This window comes from Microtus oregoni, unplaced genomic scaffold (genome assembly GCF_018167655.1).
Source record: "Microtus oregoni isolate MIOR12 unplaced genomic scaffold, Mior012 000055F_ref0000237, whole genome shotgun sequence".
NCBI classification, from domain to species: Eukaryota; Metazoa; Chordata; class Mammalia; order Rodentia; family Cricetidae; genus Microtus; species Microtus oregoni.
The window spans coordinates 11,823,057-11,840,571 of NW_024543831.1; the positions used below are offsets into that span (position 1 = coordinate 11,823,057).

Genomic DNA, 17,515 nt, shown 5'->3' on the forward strand with positions numbered 1-17,515 from the left:
TGTATTACAGGTGAAAAACAAACTATCTCCAAGAACCTACATACATTCTTTTTTTTTTTTTTTTTTTTTTGGTTTTTCGAGACAGGGTTTCTCTGTGGCTTTGGAGCCTGTCCTGGCACTAGCTCTGTAGACCAGGCTGGTCTCGAACTCACAGAGATCCGCCTGCCTCTGCCTCCCAAGTGCTGGGATTAAAGGCGTGTGCCACCATCGCCTGGCCCTACATACATTCTTGCCCAAGCAACTTGATTAACAGAGTGTAAGCAATCAAGGGATTTTTTTTCAGCCAGATTTTACTGGCAGACTGCATTTTGTGGTTACAAAGAAAGGATCGATCATTTTTATTTACCTCCAAAAGTAATCTTTTTTCTTTTCTTTTTTGTTTTTTTTTTTATTTATTTTTTTTGATACACGGTTTTTCTGTGTAACAGCCCTGGTTGTCCTGGAACTCGCTTTGTAGACCAAGCTGGCCTCAAACTCACAGAGATCTGCCTGCCTCTGCCTCCTGAGTGCTGGGATTAAAGGCTTGTGCCATAACACCTGGTTTCAAAAGGTAATATTATAAAAAAGTCACAAATATAAACTTTTATATATGAAAAACAACCAGTCAGCTCTATTGTAATCCTGAGGGTGCAGGCCTACTTATCAACATTTTATTTTTTATATCAGGAAGCTGAGGGCAATTAATCATCACCCTTGATCATTAATCCATCCTAACAAGAAAGTTACAGCAGCCATCAATCCTCAGGGTGCCATTGTTTCTGTTCCCTGACCTCAACGAGTCCCTTGTCCCATTATTAAAAGTGTGTCTTTATAAACTTTAAATGGTTTCTCAACATTTTCTACTTCAAAGTCATTAACAAAACCATCTTAACCTAACCTCACTAACAATTCTATGTGTCTAAATTCTTTATAAGGGTGGTGATTGAATCCTTAATCTGCTCCAGCAGCAATGCTCAGAAAAAGTCAATCACTATTATTGTAAGTACCAGTAACACTGCCCACTGAGGGGTTAGAAACCCCCCTGAGAATTTTCATACAACCCATGGGGATATGATGAGCATGAAGGTAGCAATCAGAGCTATGCTCCAACAGCATGAGGTCCCCAGGGCATGTAGGCTTTGCCTGCTCAAGGCTCACTCAGGTGTGGCTTTGCCAACAGCCCATCTGTGTTCTATGAGGTCCAGAGCTGCTCATTGGTCCCCTCACATGGCCTCTGACACCAACAGGCTTCTGAATGGGAGGAACATGCAAAGGGTAAAGGATTAATCAAGACAAATGGGGGTAATAATTGTACCTCCCAATAGTGCTGCTTGACAGTAAATTCTTGCATATTTAAAAAATACTTATTACATCCCCATACTTAGCTGGGTCAATATGATAATTATTAAGTTCTACTTCATGTCTTTTCTGGGCTGTGGGTATATGCACGTGAATCTGTGTGTGGATGCTTGAGAGTTTCAGAAGCCAGAGAAGGAGATCAGTGTCCTGCTCTATCACCCATCCCCTTTTCTGTTGAGACAGAGTCTCTCACTGAACCTAGATTAGGGCTAGGGTCCGGAAAGCGATTCCCCTGTCTCCATCCCACACAGTTCTGGAGTTCTAGGAGGGCTCATGCAGTCACATCAGCTTTTTATGATGCTTCTGGGATTCAAGCTCAGGTCTTAAGAGAACTTGCTATTCTTCCAGAAGACTAGAGTTCAACAGCAGCCAAATCCATTTCCAGCTTACAACAGCCTATAACTCCAGCTCCAAGGTACCCAACTCCCTCTTTTTGGCCTCCTTGGACATCCATATGCACAATCAAATACACACAGACATAAACATAAATAAAAGCAAAGCAGTACAAAACAAAATAAGAAGTTGTATGATATCCTTTAGCTAAATCCTGGAAATTCAGTGGATAGATACTTTGGTGGTGGCTTTGGCAACAACAGCAGCTTTTATTGTCATTTGATCAGCCAGCGTCTCCTAGCAATGTGAAGATGCCTGTCAAAAATTAGCGGCAGCCACACACCTGGCAAGTGTGAAGAATCAGCGCACCTTGCAGGAGGGAAACCATCCAAGACGAATGCATTATGTCTTGTGATTATTTGCCTGGGTTTTCGTGTGTCCAAGACATTACACGCTGCGCGGTTGCTCACCTGACAACGGCATTTTGCAGAGATGATGTAGCTAACTGTCTTCTCATCATTGTGGATGTAACACTTTGGCACGGTCCAGAAGTTCCAATTACGCTCCCTGTGGCTGAGCTAACAACCATTTCATCCCAGTTTTACCACTGACAGGTATTGTGCAGTTATCTAACTCCTGTCTCCAAATCCCTTCGCCGTATAGTAGAATCAACAATTTCAAGTCATCCAAACACTAGCTAGGACAAATGGTAGACGTGGCTGTAAGTTCCATACATTCCTCAAAGTGTGAATGTGCAGTGTAGGGTTAGGCACTGTCCCATTTCTGTGCAGGTCTCTTTAGTGACTTGCCTTATTAGCACCATGCACATCTTTTATTTTCTGGCTCCTTCGCCCACCTGCTTAATCCAATGAACTCCTTTGAATATTGTTTCCATTTCCCTGGTTATACTTGGACCCAGGGAAAAAGTCTTAAATGGATTTTGCCTCTGAGATTCTTTCAACCAGATCTCACTTTTAACAGACTGATGCAGGCTGAAGCGTGGAGTGAGATTTCTGCCTATAATGAATTGAAGAAGTGCCAACTCCATAATTTTCTGTGAAAAATCTGGCACACTCTGCCACTGAAGTTGAAAGATAATTTGCCTGAATCTCTTCAACCAGACGAAGCTTTCTAATCAATTATGAACAGAAGCAATGAGATACAGTGTAAGGGTGCGAAGGGCTTTGAGACCCAGTCAGCATCAATCGCCATCAAAATTGCTCGGAGACTGTGGCCTACGAAGGTACTAATATTTACATTGCTAAGTGACAGCACGGACAGCATAGACTACTCTGGAAGCAACTGCCTATCATTTCGCTAGGTGGCTTGAATGAATGTCAGAGCTGTCTGTCACAACTGTCCTTCAGAGAACTCTAGTTATCCATCTCATTTAAAAGGAAGAGAAAAATAGACCCTCAAGGAAGGATGATTCGACCAGGATGGCCTTGAATATAGAATCTACAACAGGGGCGTGAGAGGCAGCGGTAGGGATGGTCTTAATGGCTCACGCGGGAATCCAGCGTTCGGCAGACTGCCGCAAGAGGGCTACCGTGGGTTCGAAGCCTGACTGAGTTACAGTACAACACGAAACCAAACCGCCCCGAAACAAAAGTCAGGACAGCCTTCGCACCTGTCAGAATTCGCGCTGGAGTGTGTGTGGGGGGCCGGTTGACAAAAGAGGGCCAGGTGTGGAAAAGGCGGAGCTACGAGTTGATGGGGCTGGATCAGGGGCGGAGCCTAGGCAAACTGGGTGCGGCCTCCCGGGGGCGGGGCCAAGCGCCGCGGGCTCCGCCCCCGGGCGCTACCGCCCCTCCGCCGTGCCGCGAGGTGGGCTTCCTTCAGGAGCAGAACTTGCAGCTGGCGGCTCTCAAGGCACGAGCGGAGTTCGGCGGCGGCCCGCGTTCTCCGAAAGGCAGCCGTCTACGGGCGAGCAATGGCGGCGCGGGGGTCGCGGCGGGGCGCGCTGCGCCTGCTCTTGGTGGTGCAGCTGCTGGTGGGGCGCTGGCGGCCAGCCGGGGCGGCGCGGGGCGCGCGGGGAGGTGAGCCCGGGCGGGGTCGCGGGCCGCGGGGTCGCGCAGCGGGGCTCCGCCGCCTTGCTCTTTCTTCGGGGGGACGGGTGCGGATTTCTAGGTTAGCGCCCAGCTCTGTTCATCTCGATGCAAAGAAAAGGCCAGTTTGGGGGTTTGTTGGCTCGAGTCGTTGGGGCGGCTGGTGTAGGGTGTGCCTCGGTACAACTTTCTCTTTAGAGCGTGCCGCTGTCATAGGGCTTCCCGCTTCCCTGATGGTTCACGACGTGGAGACTAGGGGCTTAATGGTCTTTGAGACTTTATAGACCACCCTCTTCTACCTCACTTCTGCAGCATCTTTCCTTTTGTCAGGAGATGCAAACGTTTGCTGAAGAAATGCTAGGTAGTCCACACCCCTGGCTTCCGGACTCATGGCTTGACTTTTGGGTTCTTCGCTTCTTTGGAGCATGGTGTTCCCTTCCTCCCACCCCGTCAGTGTTTCAAGATGTTGTGGATTGGGATAGAAACAAACAAACAAACAAACAAACAAGCAGAGCCTAGTACTTTGAATTTCCAGTGTTTTAACATATTTTAGTTAGCCCTTTCAGTACTTTGTAGAAAAATGGTGTTTCTGGAGCTCCTGTGATGTGTCCTTTACTAGAGCAGGGGCGACAGAGGGTCGCTGCACCTGAAGCTCGCTTTTAGTGAGAAGAGGAAGACTGGAGGTCCTTTACCTGTCTTTCTTTCGTTATGATTTTCTTCTTGTTGTTTTTGTTTTTTTTTTGTTGTTGTTGTTTGTTGTTGTTGTTTTGTTTTTTTTTTTGTTTGAGACAGGGTTTCTTTGTGTAGCCTTGGCTGTTCTGGTTTGCAGACCAGACTGGCTTCGAACTCACAGAGAACCACCAGATCCACCTGCTTCTGCCTTCTGAGTGCTGGGATTAAAGGCATGGGACACCAGTGCCCCAGGCTTCGTTAAGATTCTTAAACTGTGAGTCCTGATTTTCTTTAGGAAGTGGTAACTTTGTGGACTAGAATTCCCGATTTCAGGGTGGGTCTACTGAAGCAGTGAAATCTTTGCAAAGAGCATTACAGTTTAGGGAAAGAGAAGGATGTCCTGGTCTCAGAACATGTCTCCAATGTGCCTTAGAACATGGTTCTCGCCGCAGTTTTCCTTATTTGGAAACTGAGGACAACACAGCTTACTTTCCCCAGCCGTTTTCAGGATTGACTGGTACGTATAAAATGCCAGGCAGTGTCTGGTAGCCTAGAAGATGGTAGTCCCTGTCTCTCTGGCGGTGCTGGGAATTTGAGCAGGTTTCTCAGTTTTAAGATAAATCATTGTTGCTGAGTCTTCGATGGTGTACATAGCTAACTCTTGTGCAGGGTTTGGAGTTTTAACCAAGGTGAATGACCTCCTTTCGGCTCCCACTCAGTGGTATTTCTTTAATAATAACCATCTTGTTGTGTTAACAGTTTTTTGGTTTGTTTTACCATGTGAGCGCCTTAAGAGCTTCCTTTGTGTGTGGGTATTCACATATGCTAGAAGAGGCCAGAGGTCAGCCGTGGGTATTGTCCCTCCAGGGCCATCCACTTTGGTTGGTTTTTGTTTGTGACAGTCTCTCACTGTGACCTGGGGCTCATGGATTAGGATAGGCTGCTGACAATCCTGCTGAATTTCAGAGATCTGCCTGTCTCTGCCTTCCTAATGTCGAATGACCAGGGCATCTGTTACATTGAAAAGGCTCCTTGCTAGACCTTTTCCATTTTACGGGGGTCAAATGCAGGTCTTTGTTCTTGTGCCACAGGCACCTTACAGGTCAGCTTCCAGCCTCCAAGAGCTGCGATGCCTTATGTGTCCTCAATACCTAGTTTATTATAGGAGACTGGTGATGTTTATAAGTGAATGAATAGAGCCATAATCTCCCTGGATATTTTCTCACTTATAAGAAAAGGCCGTTAACTGTTCCTGTCTCCAGCTCTAATCTTAAGTTCTGTGTAAGCATCGTGAAGAAGATAGTGATACGGGCTGATATAAATGCACACTGGCAAATAATAAGCCTTTGCGTTCTGCCGCCTTTGAATTCACAGTGGCTGATGTGCTGTGTGGAGAGGAGAAGCCTATTATTAACTGGCTTTGTTTTTTGGGGCATATTCAACTTGGCTGACTCCCTCTCTCCCTTTAAGATAGTAGAGTAGAGGTGGATGTTTTTTGGAAATTGATTTTATGTTTTATTGTTTTCATGTTCGTCTTAGAGTTTCAACATAACTCTTATGGTTTCCTGTGAACCAGTTCCCAGACAGAAAGTCTTGTCTAGTCAGCCACCAGCCATACCTGTTTGGCGGACTGAAGGTCACAGAGCTGTGGAAAGTAGCCTGGAAGGCAATTTCGTCTGCAGTGGAATATAATTTGCTAGACATTAAGATAATATGAGCCTTTTGAACTGACCTGCGACGAGGATGTTCATGGAAATTAGTCAGTCATTAGGTATACTTCTTAGCTGTGTGACATTTTAGTGTATGATCTTCAGTCAAAGGAAGATAAAAGCTCTAAATGCGTTTTCTTCTCGTTTTTAGTTCTCTCATTTACACTTCCGGACACTAACAGAGATGCACAAGGTGGCCATCGACTTCACGGAAGTCAGCTACTCACCTTTTAAAGACTTAATATAGTTCTTAATATAGTTCTGCCTGCATGTATACAGTGTTTTGCTTTCGCGTATTCCTGAAGGTCAGAAGAGGGCATCAGATCTCATCACAAATGGTTGTGAGCCACCATGCCATTGCTAGGAATTGAACTCTGGACCTCTGGAAGAGCAGTCAGTGCTCTTAACTTCTGAGCCTTCTCTCTAGCGCCCCCATTTATTCACTTTTGACATTTATTGGCCATGCTCTCAGTGCTCTGACTTTGTATGTTTGTGTTTTTTGTTGTTTGTAGTTTTTTTTTTTGTTGTTGTTCTTTAAGACAGGGTTTCTCTGTGTAGCTTTGGAGCACGTCTTGGAACTCACTCTGTAGACCAGGCTAGCCTCTCAAGCTCACAGAGTCTACCTGCTTCTGCCTCCCAAGTGCTGGGATTAAAGGCATGCACCACCACTGCCCGGTGCTTTGTGTATTTTGACTCCCATGAAACAACCATAATGTGTGAAGTATTCCCACTGACTCCACCTGCATGATTTATTTAGGACAAGTCAATGTTTTAAGTGTTGGTGATAGGACAGTAAACAAGGTCGCTGCCTTTTAGAGCTTGAGTTAACAGATGATGAGGTTGACATACAAGTAATTTATATGATTTGATCTAGGCAACAGTTAGTGGATGAAAGAATCTGGATTTGAACTTGGGTAGTCTGCTTGGGGACTTGCTTTTAAGTAATATTCTCAGTATTTTAATCAGTCAACATGGATGAAGCAGTCAAACTATGTATATGATTTTCCCCAACAACAAGCAAGGCCTGGCCGTTCATGTTACACTTCTGTATAGTTCCCTGAGCCCTAGGGAAGGGGTCCTATTCCTGTGAGGAGATGCCATGACCATGACAACTCTTCTAAATGAAAATGCTTACTTACAGCTCAGAGGTTTAGTCCATTACCATTGTGGCAGGAAGCAAGGCAACATGCATGCAGAGATGGTGCTGGAGAAGGAGTTGAGTTCTTACATCTTGACCTGCAGGCAATAGGAAGTGATCTGAGACACTAGGCATATCTTGAGCATAGGAAACCCCAAAGCTTTCCCCCACAGTGACACTGTTCCTCTAACAAGGCCACATCTACTCCAACAAAGTCACACCTCTGAATAGTGCCACTCTTGATGAGCTTATGGGGGCAATTTCCTTCATACTACCACAGGAGGAGCTTGACAAAGACATTCCAATTTGGATTGAATGTCCCAAAATCTCTGTCTCTGTACACTTTTCAACTGTGGGTCCCTGTGTTAGTTCGCATCTACTGCAAAAGGAAGCTTCTCTGATGATAGCTGAGTGAGACACTGATCTATGGGTATAGTAGAATGTCATTAGGAATCATTATTGCTACATTCCTTTAGCAGAATTACAGTATTTGGTGTTGTCCTGGCCAGTGACCTGTGCAGTCTCAGGTTCTTGGCTACCAGAGCAAGTATTAGGCATGGCTTCTGTTTTGTGGAGCAGGGGAATGATTAGTAACGCCTACGATGTTTGTGCCCTACTGTACTAGCATTGTCCTGCAGGCAGGTCACTGTTGCAGAGTGCAGGGTGTGGTTATCTTTCTCCCCTGGTAGATTGCATAGTACCTTCCAGTACCGTGAACATTAGTCAGTGAGTGTGAGGCTCTTGTTAGGCACCAGCTGGACTTATCTGTGTTCAGTGAGTTATGTAAATGCTGTCTTCAGCAGTAAGACCTTACTATTGGTTTGTGGAAAACAACCCGCAGCCTTGGCAATAGCCTGAGATAGTTGGGGATTTCCATGATGGCCCTTTAGCCAGTGACTCAATTAGATGAACATCTGTTATTTAGTGACTCTATCTAGATTTTTTTCATATTTGTATGGGATAAAAATGATAGAGGTGATTCTAGGTGTTGGTATCTGGTGTGTGTGTGTGTGTGTGTTTGGGTTGGGTGTTCCACTCCTTGGTTTCTATTGCTCTCTCTAGATCTCAGGAAAATGTGGTGGCTGTGGGTTCCCTGATAGAGAGTGCTTCTGCAGGTTGGTGGGTGGTGGAGAGGAATGGAGGTGGTTTATGGGAACAGCCCAAGAGGGTCCATGGGAGAGAGCTAAGGGGATCTTGTCCATACCAAGAGGCAGGGGCTTCCTGGGTCTGTATCAAGAGCTGGAGTCTCCAATGAATGGAGCTGACAGAGGAATGGGAATGAACTAGAGGGGAGGGCTGAGAAGGTCTTAAGAGAGAAGCGTAGTTGGTCTGCACCAAGGTTTAGCAGAGACCCAGGGATGCAGGGTGGGAGCCACTTTTGTCATGTTTGTACATATGCTTATATCTAACCTTTCACATGGTTTATTTTTAAAGTAAAATTTCTTTTGGCCAGGTTTGGTGATACTCGCCTGTATTCCCAGAACTTGAGAGTCTGAGGCAAGAAGAGTTCAAGGCCATAAAGAATGGAAAAAAGTTTTGCTAGCTATTCATCTGATAGAAGATTAAGACCAAGAATGTACAAAGAACTTAAAAAAAAGTAAATGCAAAAAACTCAATCCTGTTGATAAATGGGCTAGTTCAATGAGCATTTAATTCTCAAAAGATGAAATAATAAATTGCCAGCACACATATAAAAATGTTCCACATTTCCTCAGGGAAACACAAATTAAAACTATACTGATACCCTTTCTATTTAGAAGGGAGTCGTTAAGAAAAGTATGGATGCTGGAAGCTGGCAAGAAGACTCAGCAGTTAAGAATGCTTGCAGTCTTGCAGAGGACCAGGGTTTCCAGCAAACTCATAACCACCTGTAACTCTGGTGCCAAAGGATATGATGGTTTCCTCTGGCTTCCACAGGTACCTGTACACACACACACACACACACACACACACACACACACACGTCCCTATATGGGAATGGAATTTAGTCCAATGACTGTGGAAATCAATGTGGACATTCCTCAAGAGACCTGAAAATAGAACTTCCATATTACCCAGATCCCCCTTAGGTGTTTACTGCAGGACTCTCCATCAACATATTTCAGAGAAACATTCATTTCTGTGTTTATTCCAGCTCTGATCTCAGTGGCTGTTATGTAATCAGCCTGTGTTCAGTCAACAGATGAATGAGGAAAATGTCTCACTTTTTTTTCCAGCCTTAAAAACTAAGCAAGCTGTGTCCTTTGCAGGAAAATGAATGGAACCAGAGAGCATATTGAAATATACTCACAAAGACAAATAACGTGTTTTTCTCTCTTCGTTATACTAAATTTTACATAGATAAAATCTACCTAAAATTGTGTGTGTGAGAAGGACAGCTGTGAAAAGAGAAGTGAGATTGTCTGGGGTAAGGAAAGGGCCAGCAAGAGAGGGTGGGGAGGACAAGGATTTGGAGATGGGTGTGGTCAATGCACATGATATACTTGGATGGAAATGTTTGCTTGAAACTCATCACGATGCACAATGACTGTACCCCAGTAAAATGCTTTTTAAAGTTCATGGTCAACTTGGGCTTGGCAGATCTTGTCTTACAAAAAGAAAACCGTTTTCTTGAAAATGCTGAATATGCACTATGACTTAGAGTATGAACACTTAGAAGGTGGGGTCACAGTCCGCTGGAGAGTGCCGTTGTACCTGAGTATCTGTTTATGGAGACAGGTTTCCTGGAGGCCAAGTTGGCCTCAATTTGACGTATGGTCCAGGATGACCTCGGACTCTGGCTCATCTTCCCTCCACTTCCACATGCTGGAACTGCAGCTGTCCTTCACTGTGCTTGTGCCTGGGTTTACTAAAGGCCTGCTGATGGGACTCTGATATGATTGTCAGATAGACGGTTCCTTCTCATCCGTAATTACAAATTATATCAAGCAATTTTTAAAAATTAGGCTGAGCTTTCAGTAGAGTAATTTCAGCATAACATTTTTCTTCTTGTACAATTGTTTTTCTTTTTATAGCAGAATTGAATTCTTTTAGATAATGGTATTTTTAGTTTAAAATTAAATAAGCAAGTTGATACAGACATGTTGAGGTTAGAATAGTTTAGGAAGAAGTTATAATTTGTTTCTTTTGGAGTTTTCTCTGGAACAGTGGAAACAGTGTGATGGAAAAAATCATGTTTTAAATCTAGTTTTAATGGTGTGTGTGTGTGTGTGTGTGTGTGTGTGTGTATCTGTCTGTCTGTGTATGTGCAGATGAGTGTGGGTGCCTAAAGTGGCCAGGGGTGTCAGGTTTTCTGGAGATGGAGCTATGGGCAGTTGTGAGCCTTCAAGTGGGTGATGGGAATCAATCTTAGGTCCTCTAGAAGAGAGGCAAGTAACTAATCCCTGGTTCTGGGTTTTTTATTCGAGACCGGGTTTCTCTGTGTAGTCCTGGTTGTCCTGGAATTGAAACTATAGACAGAGCTGGCCTTGAATCCAGAGATCCACCTGCCTTGGGAGTACCAGGATTAAAGGCTTGTGCCACCATACATGGCTATGATTTTAATTTAAGTTTTTTTTATGTAATTTAAGATAACATGGTATCTTTTTGCCAATGGCCTTGAATTCCATAACCTTACATGCTTTTCTGTAAAGCAAGATTGAGGAGAAGGGGATAAGCCCTTTACCAGTAGAAACAGATGCGACGTCAGATGATCTGACAAGAGGGATAGTTATGAAATTTTTAACTAAAAATTATTTCCTTTAAAATTGCTAGTGATATGTGTTGAATTAGGCAGAACTTTTCTTCTGTGTTGAAGTTTCTCAACCTCTAAAACTTTGGGCTCGGGAAGTATTTGTTGTTGGGAGGAAAGGGTCCTGGCCATCTAGTGTGCTTACAAGCATCCCTGTAGGAAAGGGTCCTGGCCATCTAGTGTGTTTGTTTACAGCATCCCTGTAGGAAAGGGTCCTGGCCATCTAGTGTGCTTACAGCATCCCTGTAGGAAAGGGTCCTGGTCATCTAGTGTGTTCACAGCATCCCTGAAGGAAAAGGTCCTGGCCATCTAGTGTAAACATATAGCATCTCTGTAGGAAGGGGTCCTGGCCATCTAGTGTTAACAGCATCCCTGAAGGAAAAAGTCCTGGTCATCTAGTGTTAACATACAGCATCCCTGTAGAAAGGGGTTCTGGTTTTCTACTGTTTTTACAGTGTCCCTGACCTCTGTTTGTGAGCTACAACCAGCACCCCATTGAAAACACCTCCAGAGATTTTCATGTGTTTCCTATGGGACCGATTATTCTTTCCCACTTTATGTAGGGTCCTTGTGGTTTTGTGGCAGAGCCTCTCATAGTTGACTGTGTGAGGGGATCCCTTGGGGTTTTGTTAAGGACACATGGGGATTCAGAACGTCAGAGGCAGGGCCTGAGGCTCTCATGTCTCAGATGCTTCCAAGGGAAATCTGAAATTCATGGTGTATTGGCTATACTTGGGTTTTGTTTGCTTGCTTGCCTCCTTGTTTTTTTGAGACAGGGTCTCCGGTAGCCCAGGCTGACATTGTTTGTATATGTAGCCACTGTTGCTGAAAGTAACACACTTTAAGCAGGAAGGTAATCCCCCATTCGTGTCAATTATTGTCATTCGCAGGATCTGAGGAAAGTAATTATGCAAGTAGCTTTTTCTTCCTAAATGACATAAGAGTACTACAAACCTGGGGCTTAGGGAGGTAGCTACAGGCGGTGGGTGTCTGTGAGTTCAAGGCCAACCTGGTTTTCAGAGTGAGTTCCTGGACAGCCAGGGCTAAGCAGAGAAACGCTGTCTGGGGAAAACAAACAAACAAACTACAAACGACAAACTAGGATAAACCTGGGGCTGGAGAGACGGCTAGCAGTAAAGAGCGCTTGCTGCTCTGCCAGAGGACCTAATGTGGTTCCCAGCACCAACATCAAGTAGTCATCACTTGTAACTCAAACTCCAGAGAATCCAGTGCTCACTTCTAGCCTCTGTAGACAGCCTCACAGTGTGGCACACGCCTACACGTAGATTGTTTAAAAATCTGAAAAAACTCATAGAAACCCAGAAAATAAGCATCAACCCCCATTCACACAAATCAGCTGCTATCCCCCCTTTTCTTTTCTCTGTTTCTTTAAGTAAGGTCTCACTGTGACTTTGTAGCCTAGGCTGGTCTTAAACTCACTGGGTAGCCAAGGCCAACCTCAATCTCAAGGACTGGAGCAGTTGTTCTTGCAAATGACCTGGGTTCAACTCCCAGTGTCCTTATAGTGGCTTGCAACCTCCACACTGCAGTTCCAGGGGATCCAGTTCTCCTTTCTGACCTCCGAGGGCACCAGGCATTCATGTGGTGCACATATATGCATGCAGGCAAAATTCCCATACAAATAAAATTTTAAATTCTTTGTTTGGTTTGTTGAGACAGAGTTTCTCTGTAGCTTTGGAGCCTGTCCTGTCTTGTAGGCCAGGCTGGCCTCAAACTCGAACTCACAGAGACCAGCCTGCCTCTGCCTCCCGAGTGCTAGGATTAAAGGCCTGTGCCACCACTGCCCTGATAAAAATTTAAATACCAAGAAAACAACCACAAAACCCCTGAAAGATCTTGCATCAGCCCCATGCATGAGTGTTGGGGTAGTAGGCGCACGCCACTGTTCTTGGTTCTTATCTGCAACCTTTTGTGTTTCCTTGAGGCATTATTTGTCATAACTGGACAATTCTGAAAAAATATCTGTGAGGCAAGGTCTGCTGTCACCCAGACCTATCTCAGCTTTGTAGCCAAAAATGACTTTCATTCCTGACTGCCCCGCCTCTACCTCAGAAATGCTGAGGTCACAGGGTTGTACCCTGCCTTGGCTCTAGGCAAGAAATTTGCAAGAGTCTTATCAAGGTCATATAGGCTTCACGGCTTCTTGACGCTATTACCTGTTATATTTCCTAATGCTGTAAATGTACTGACTTAAAGGTGTATTTATTACCTACCGAAAGATCTCTGATGTCAATTTAAAACAGTGACCTCTGCATTTATTTGATTTAATAATGCTTAAACTTTTTTTGAACTCCTTGAGGACTATCGACTGGGCCTAAATTTAACGCTGCCTAAGGTCGGTGTGTTGCTCCTCCTGTTCTGAGAGTCAGGGAAAGCAGGGCAGCTGCAGCGTTAACTGTGCCGTAATTCTCCATTAGGAATCAATACAGAGCGAGAACAACGCCCTCTGCAGTAGCGATTAGTAAGCGTCCTTTCCCGATTTGTCACACGGAAAGTGCTGAGCGAGAACTTATTTATTTTCCCGAATTACCTAAATGGTTTTGTTCACTGCTTTATCTTGACGTCTCCTAAAATAGCTCTTGTGGGACTGCAGCAAGAACTTTTTCCTTAACGTAGAAAACGACACAAGGAGACTTGGAGGGGGTTAACTACTCCAGGAATGCCTCCATTGTAGATCGGAGATACAGCTACCATTCTTACAAATCTTTGTAGATACACGATTTATTTCACTCCTTCGGTGACCCGTGAAGAGGTTAGGGAAGGCTCTTAGCAGTACCTCTCCCAATTTAAAGCGTGCATACCCTTGACTCAGCTGTCCCACTTCTAAGAGTCAGAGCCTGCACAAGAAGGGGAAGACAAACGCACAAGGATGCTACGTCATTTTCTATAGTACCGTTATCAGAAATAATCCAAAATGAACACAACGTAGACGCTCATCTGTGAAAGCTTCAAGTATGACATGTGTCCATAATATACACATGTACTGTGTGCTTATGAAGAAAGGCAAGAGATGAATGGATAACCACTAACATATTTGAATGGGGAAAAAAAAGCCATAGAACTTTAAAAGGGCAGCGTTTGTTCTTCCTCTGAACATGCATCAAAACACTCCTCTCTGAGAAGCGCTGCTCTAACAGTACCGAGTGAGAAGCAGAGGCAGAATTGGCCCCAGTTTGTTGGTACTTCACTCTGCAAATGATGCTTTCACTATAAAAATAAGGCATCATCACTATTACAGTTCAAACCCAGAAGCTCGTTTAGTAGGGAATCTTGTCCTCCTTTCTCTCTTCCCGATTCGAGGGCTAATCATTGGTAAATTTCAGGTGTACAGATTTTAATTACAAACACACATATACAGGTCCATGATAGCTCCCACACAGCAAAGAATCACTTGTCTCAAAATGTCAGTAATGCCAAGTTCAGAAGTCATGTGTTTAGATTAGAAGGTTATAGCCATGATTAACCTTGCAGGTTGTCTATTGGATCAATGTCAGGGGGTGTCATTCTCATTGTGGGTGCTTTCTGCATGGCAACAGACCTTTATCTGACATGTACAGGTTCACGTCCCAGGAGGGCAAGTACTGTGTCCTTGTGTTCTGTTCTGCCCCTAGTACAGAGGCTACTGTGGTCGCAGCCGCTGTTGAATGGATACACTGAGGGAGGTACCACCTTGGGCTCTGGGATTTCCAATTTGTTGCAGATGTAGACGATGTAAGAACCTTTGGAAGGAACTAAACATGACAGCAGATGTCTTCATTTCTGCCTGTAAGTTGGAAAAAATTGGTGACACCCATATTTAGTTGCAGAACATCTTGGTAACTTTTTCCAGAATTCTTACTTTTTAATGAAAAAATCATTATTCTTTATGAAAAAAATGCCAGTCAAGAATACTATCAAGCCTTCCTAGAAGTGGCTTTTAAAAATCCTACTACCTTTTTTTTTTTTTTTGACTATGTAGACTCAAAGAGGAAAAGATATAACTTTAAGAAATTTCTCAGACATGGACCTGGAGAGATGGCTCAGTGGTAAGAGCTCAGCTGCTGTTCCAGAGGACTGGGATTTGATGTCCAGCACCCACAGGGTGGCTCACAGCTGTCTGTAACTCCAGCTTCCAGGGATCTACTGCCCTTGTATGGCCTGTGTAGGCACTGCACACACTTCACAGCTGTGCACTTGGGTAGCCATATAGAAAACTAATTAAATAAATATGTAAACTACTTAATACCCGATAGACTAAGAAAATGTATTTAATTTTATTTGATTTGCACAACAGTGAAACAGCTACGCATAGGTTATCCTTTTTTAAATTAATGTTATTTATTTATTTGTTTGTTTATTTATTTTGGTTTTTCGAGACAAGGTTTCTCTACTCTGTGGTTTTGGAGCCAGTCCTGGAACTAGCTCTTGTAGACCAGGCTGGCCTCGAACTCACAGAGATCCGCCTGCCTCTGCCTCCCAAGTGCTGGGATTAAAGGCGTGCGCCACCACCACCCGGCTCTTTTTTTAAAAAAAATATTTATTTATTATGTATACAATATTCTGTCTACATGTATTCCTGCAGGCCAGAAGAGGGCACCAGACCTCATTGCAGATGGCTGTGAGCCACCATGTGGTTGCTGGGAATTAAACTCAGGACCTTTAGAAGAGCAGGCAATGCTCTTAACCACTGAGCCATCTCTCTAGCCCAAATTAATGTTATTTAGAGACAGGGTCTTACACTGTAGCCCAGACTGGCCTTAAACTCATGATCCTCCTGCCTCAGCCTCCCTCATTTTGGAGTAAAAAGTGTGTATCACCACTCCAGCTTATTAATATTTTATAATAAAAATTAAAACTTATAAAAATTGGTCTGGTGTAGTCAGTCCTAAGTAGCCCAGGCCTGTAGTATCAGCCGTATGAGAAACTTTGGCAGGAGGCTGATGTGAGCCACAAGTCCTATACAGCGGAAGTACAGCTGACAGAGCACTAGACAGACTCACGGGAGTGTCCACTCTAATGAGCAACCCGGTTTGCAGAGCTTCGGGAACACTTGTCTTTTGGATAGTCACTGTCAATTCTGTAGAAATATTGTGGAATCATGGCACTTCTCTTTTCCATAATGGCATTCATCCTGAAATACCCCAGCAGTATATAAATCATTCTTTAAACCCAACTTCTCCTGTACTGGCAACTGTATACCTTCTCTGACACCATGGGGCCCTGGTGTGAAAGCATTCACTCAGCCAAACCCTTGTTCTAATGGTCAAATCTACAAAAAGCTGGACCACCACAATTATCCTTATTGACAGGACTTATTGACAAGAAAGGAACCTTGAGCAGGAGACACTGAACAGAGAGACAATATGTCTGCTCCTACACAGGTCTGGGTGGCCCTGAATTCTCTCACAGCCGAGTCAGGAGAGTATAGCCTGCTGGTCTTTGCTCTGCCCTAACAAGCTATTAATATTCTGCACTTACCTTTACCTTTCATTTGACATGAGGTCTTAGTCTAGGAAATTAACTGTTTGTGCCTTTACCCCTGAAATATACAGGAAAAAAGCTTAGGTTGCTAAACAAGCTCCAGAGAAAGAAATTCCTTCTCACCTGGGTGCCAGCAGATACAGCACAGGATGCTTGGCCCAGGGACGCGCTCCATTCTAATCCTCCTGATATCTTCTGGGGCGTTTCACAGCTGCACCCCTTCTGAGACATAAGGCACCTACCTTGTTAGTCCTTTGTTCATCCAGTTAGCTCTAAAAAAAAAAAAAAAAAACAACAACAACAACAAAAAAAGCATGCTTGATACTATTGTTATCGCCTATAGAATTGCTAGCTCTCTCTGTATGTCTATGTAAACTTGAAACCTTGTGGGACGAGAGGAACAGCAGTGAGAAAGAACAGCCAGGACCATCATAAGGGGAATATCGAGAGAGCATAGAGTAAATGGAACATGATAAAAAGACGTATGTGAACCTTCAGCAGGCGATGAAAGGAGACAGAGACCCACATTGGAGCACAGGACTGAAATCTCAAGGTCCAAATCAGGAGCAGAAGGAGAGAGAGCACGAGCAAGGAACTCAGGACCGCGAGGGGTGCACCCACATACTGAGACAATGGGGATGTTCTACTGGGAACTCACCAAGGCCAGCTGGCCTGGGTCTGGAAAAGCCTGGGATAAAACCGGACTCTCTGAACATAGCAGACAATGAGGACTACTGAGAACTCAAGAACAATGGCAATGGGTTTCTGATCCTACTGCACATACTGGCTTTGTGGGAGCCTAGGCAGTTTGGATGCTCAACTTACTAGACCTGGATGGAGGTGGGGGTTCCTTGGACTTCCCATAGGATAGGGAACCCTGATTGCTTTTCGGGCTGAGGGGGGGTTAGTTGGGGGAGGGGGATGGAAATGGGAGGTGGTGGCGGGGAAGAGACAAAATCTTTAATAAATAAATAAATTTAAAAAAAAAAGACGTATGTGAGCTAACATTGTATTTGCCCACCCTCAGATACCTTTAGCCAGTTTTTGCCCTCCTGAATCTTGAGAG

General features: G+C 44.3%; 1 protein-coding gene across 3 annotated transcripts in view; it reads left to right on the top strand.

Annotated features, from left to right (window-relative positions):
* Positions 1–3,505: 3,505 nt before the first annotated feature.
* Positions 3,506–17,515, top strand: part of Chrna5 (cholinergic receptor nicotinic alpha 5 subunit) — a 30,725-nt gene continuing 16,715 nt past the window's right edge. The window contains exon 1 of one of the 3 annotated variants that reach the window (XM_041638591.1): positions 3,506–3,710. In XM_041638591.1, coding sequence (XP_041494525.1) covers positions 3,605–3,710 — 106 coding nt within the window. In that variant the 5' untranslated portion in view covers positions 3,506–3,604. Of the gene's footprint in view, positions 3,711–6,256; positions 6,294–17,515 lie in introns of those variants that run through there. The other 2 variants (XM_041638593.1, XM_041638592.1) reach the window with 2 other exon arrangements.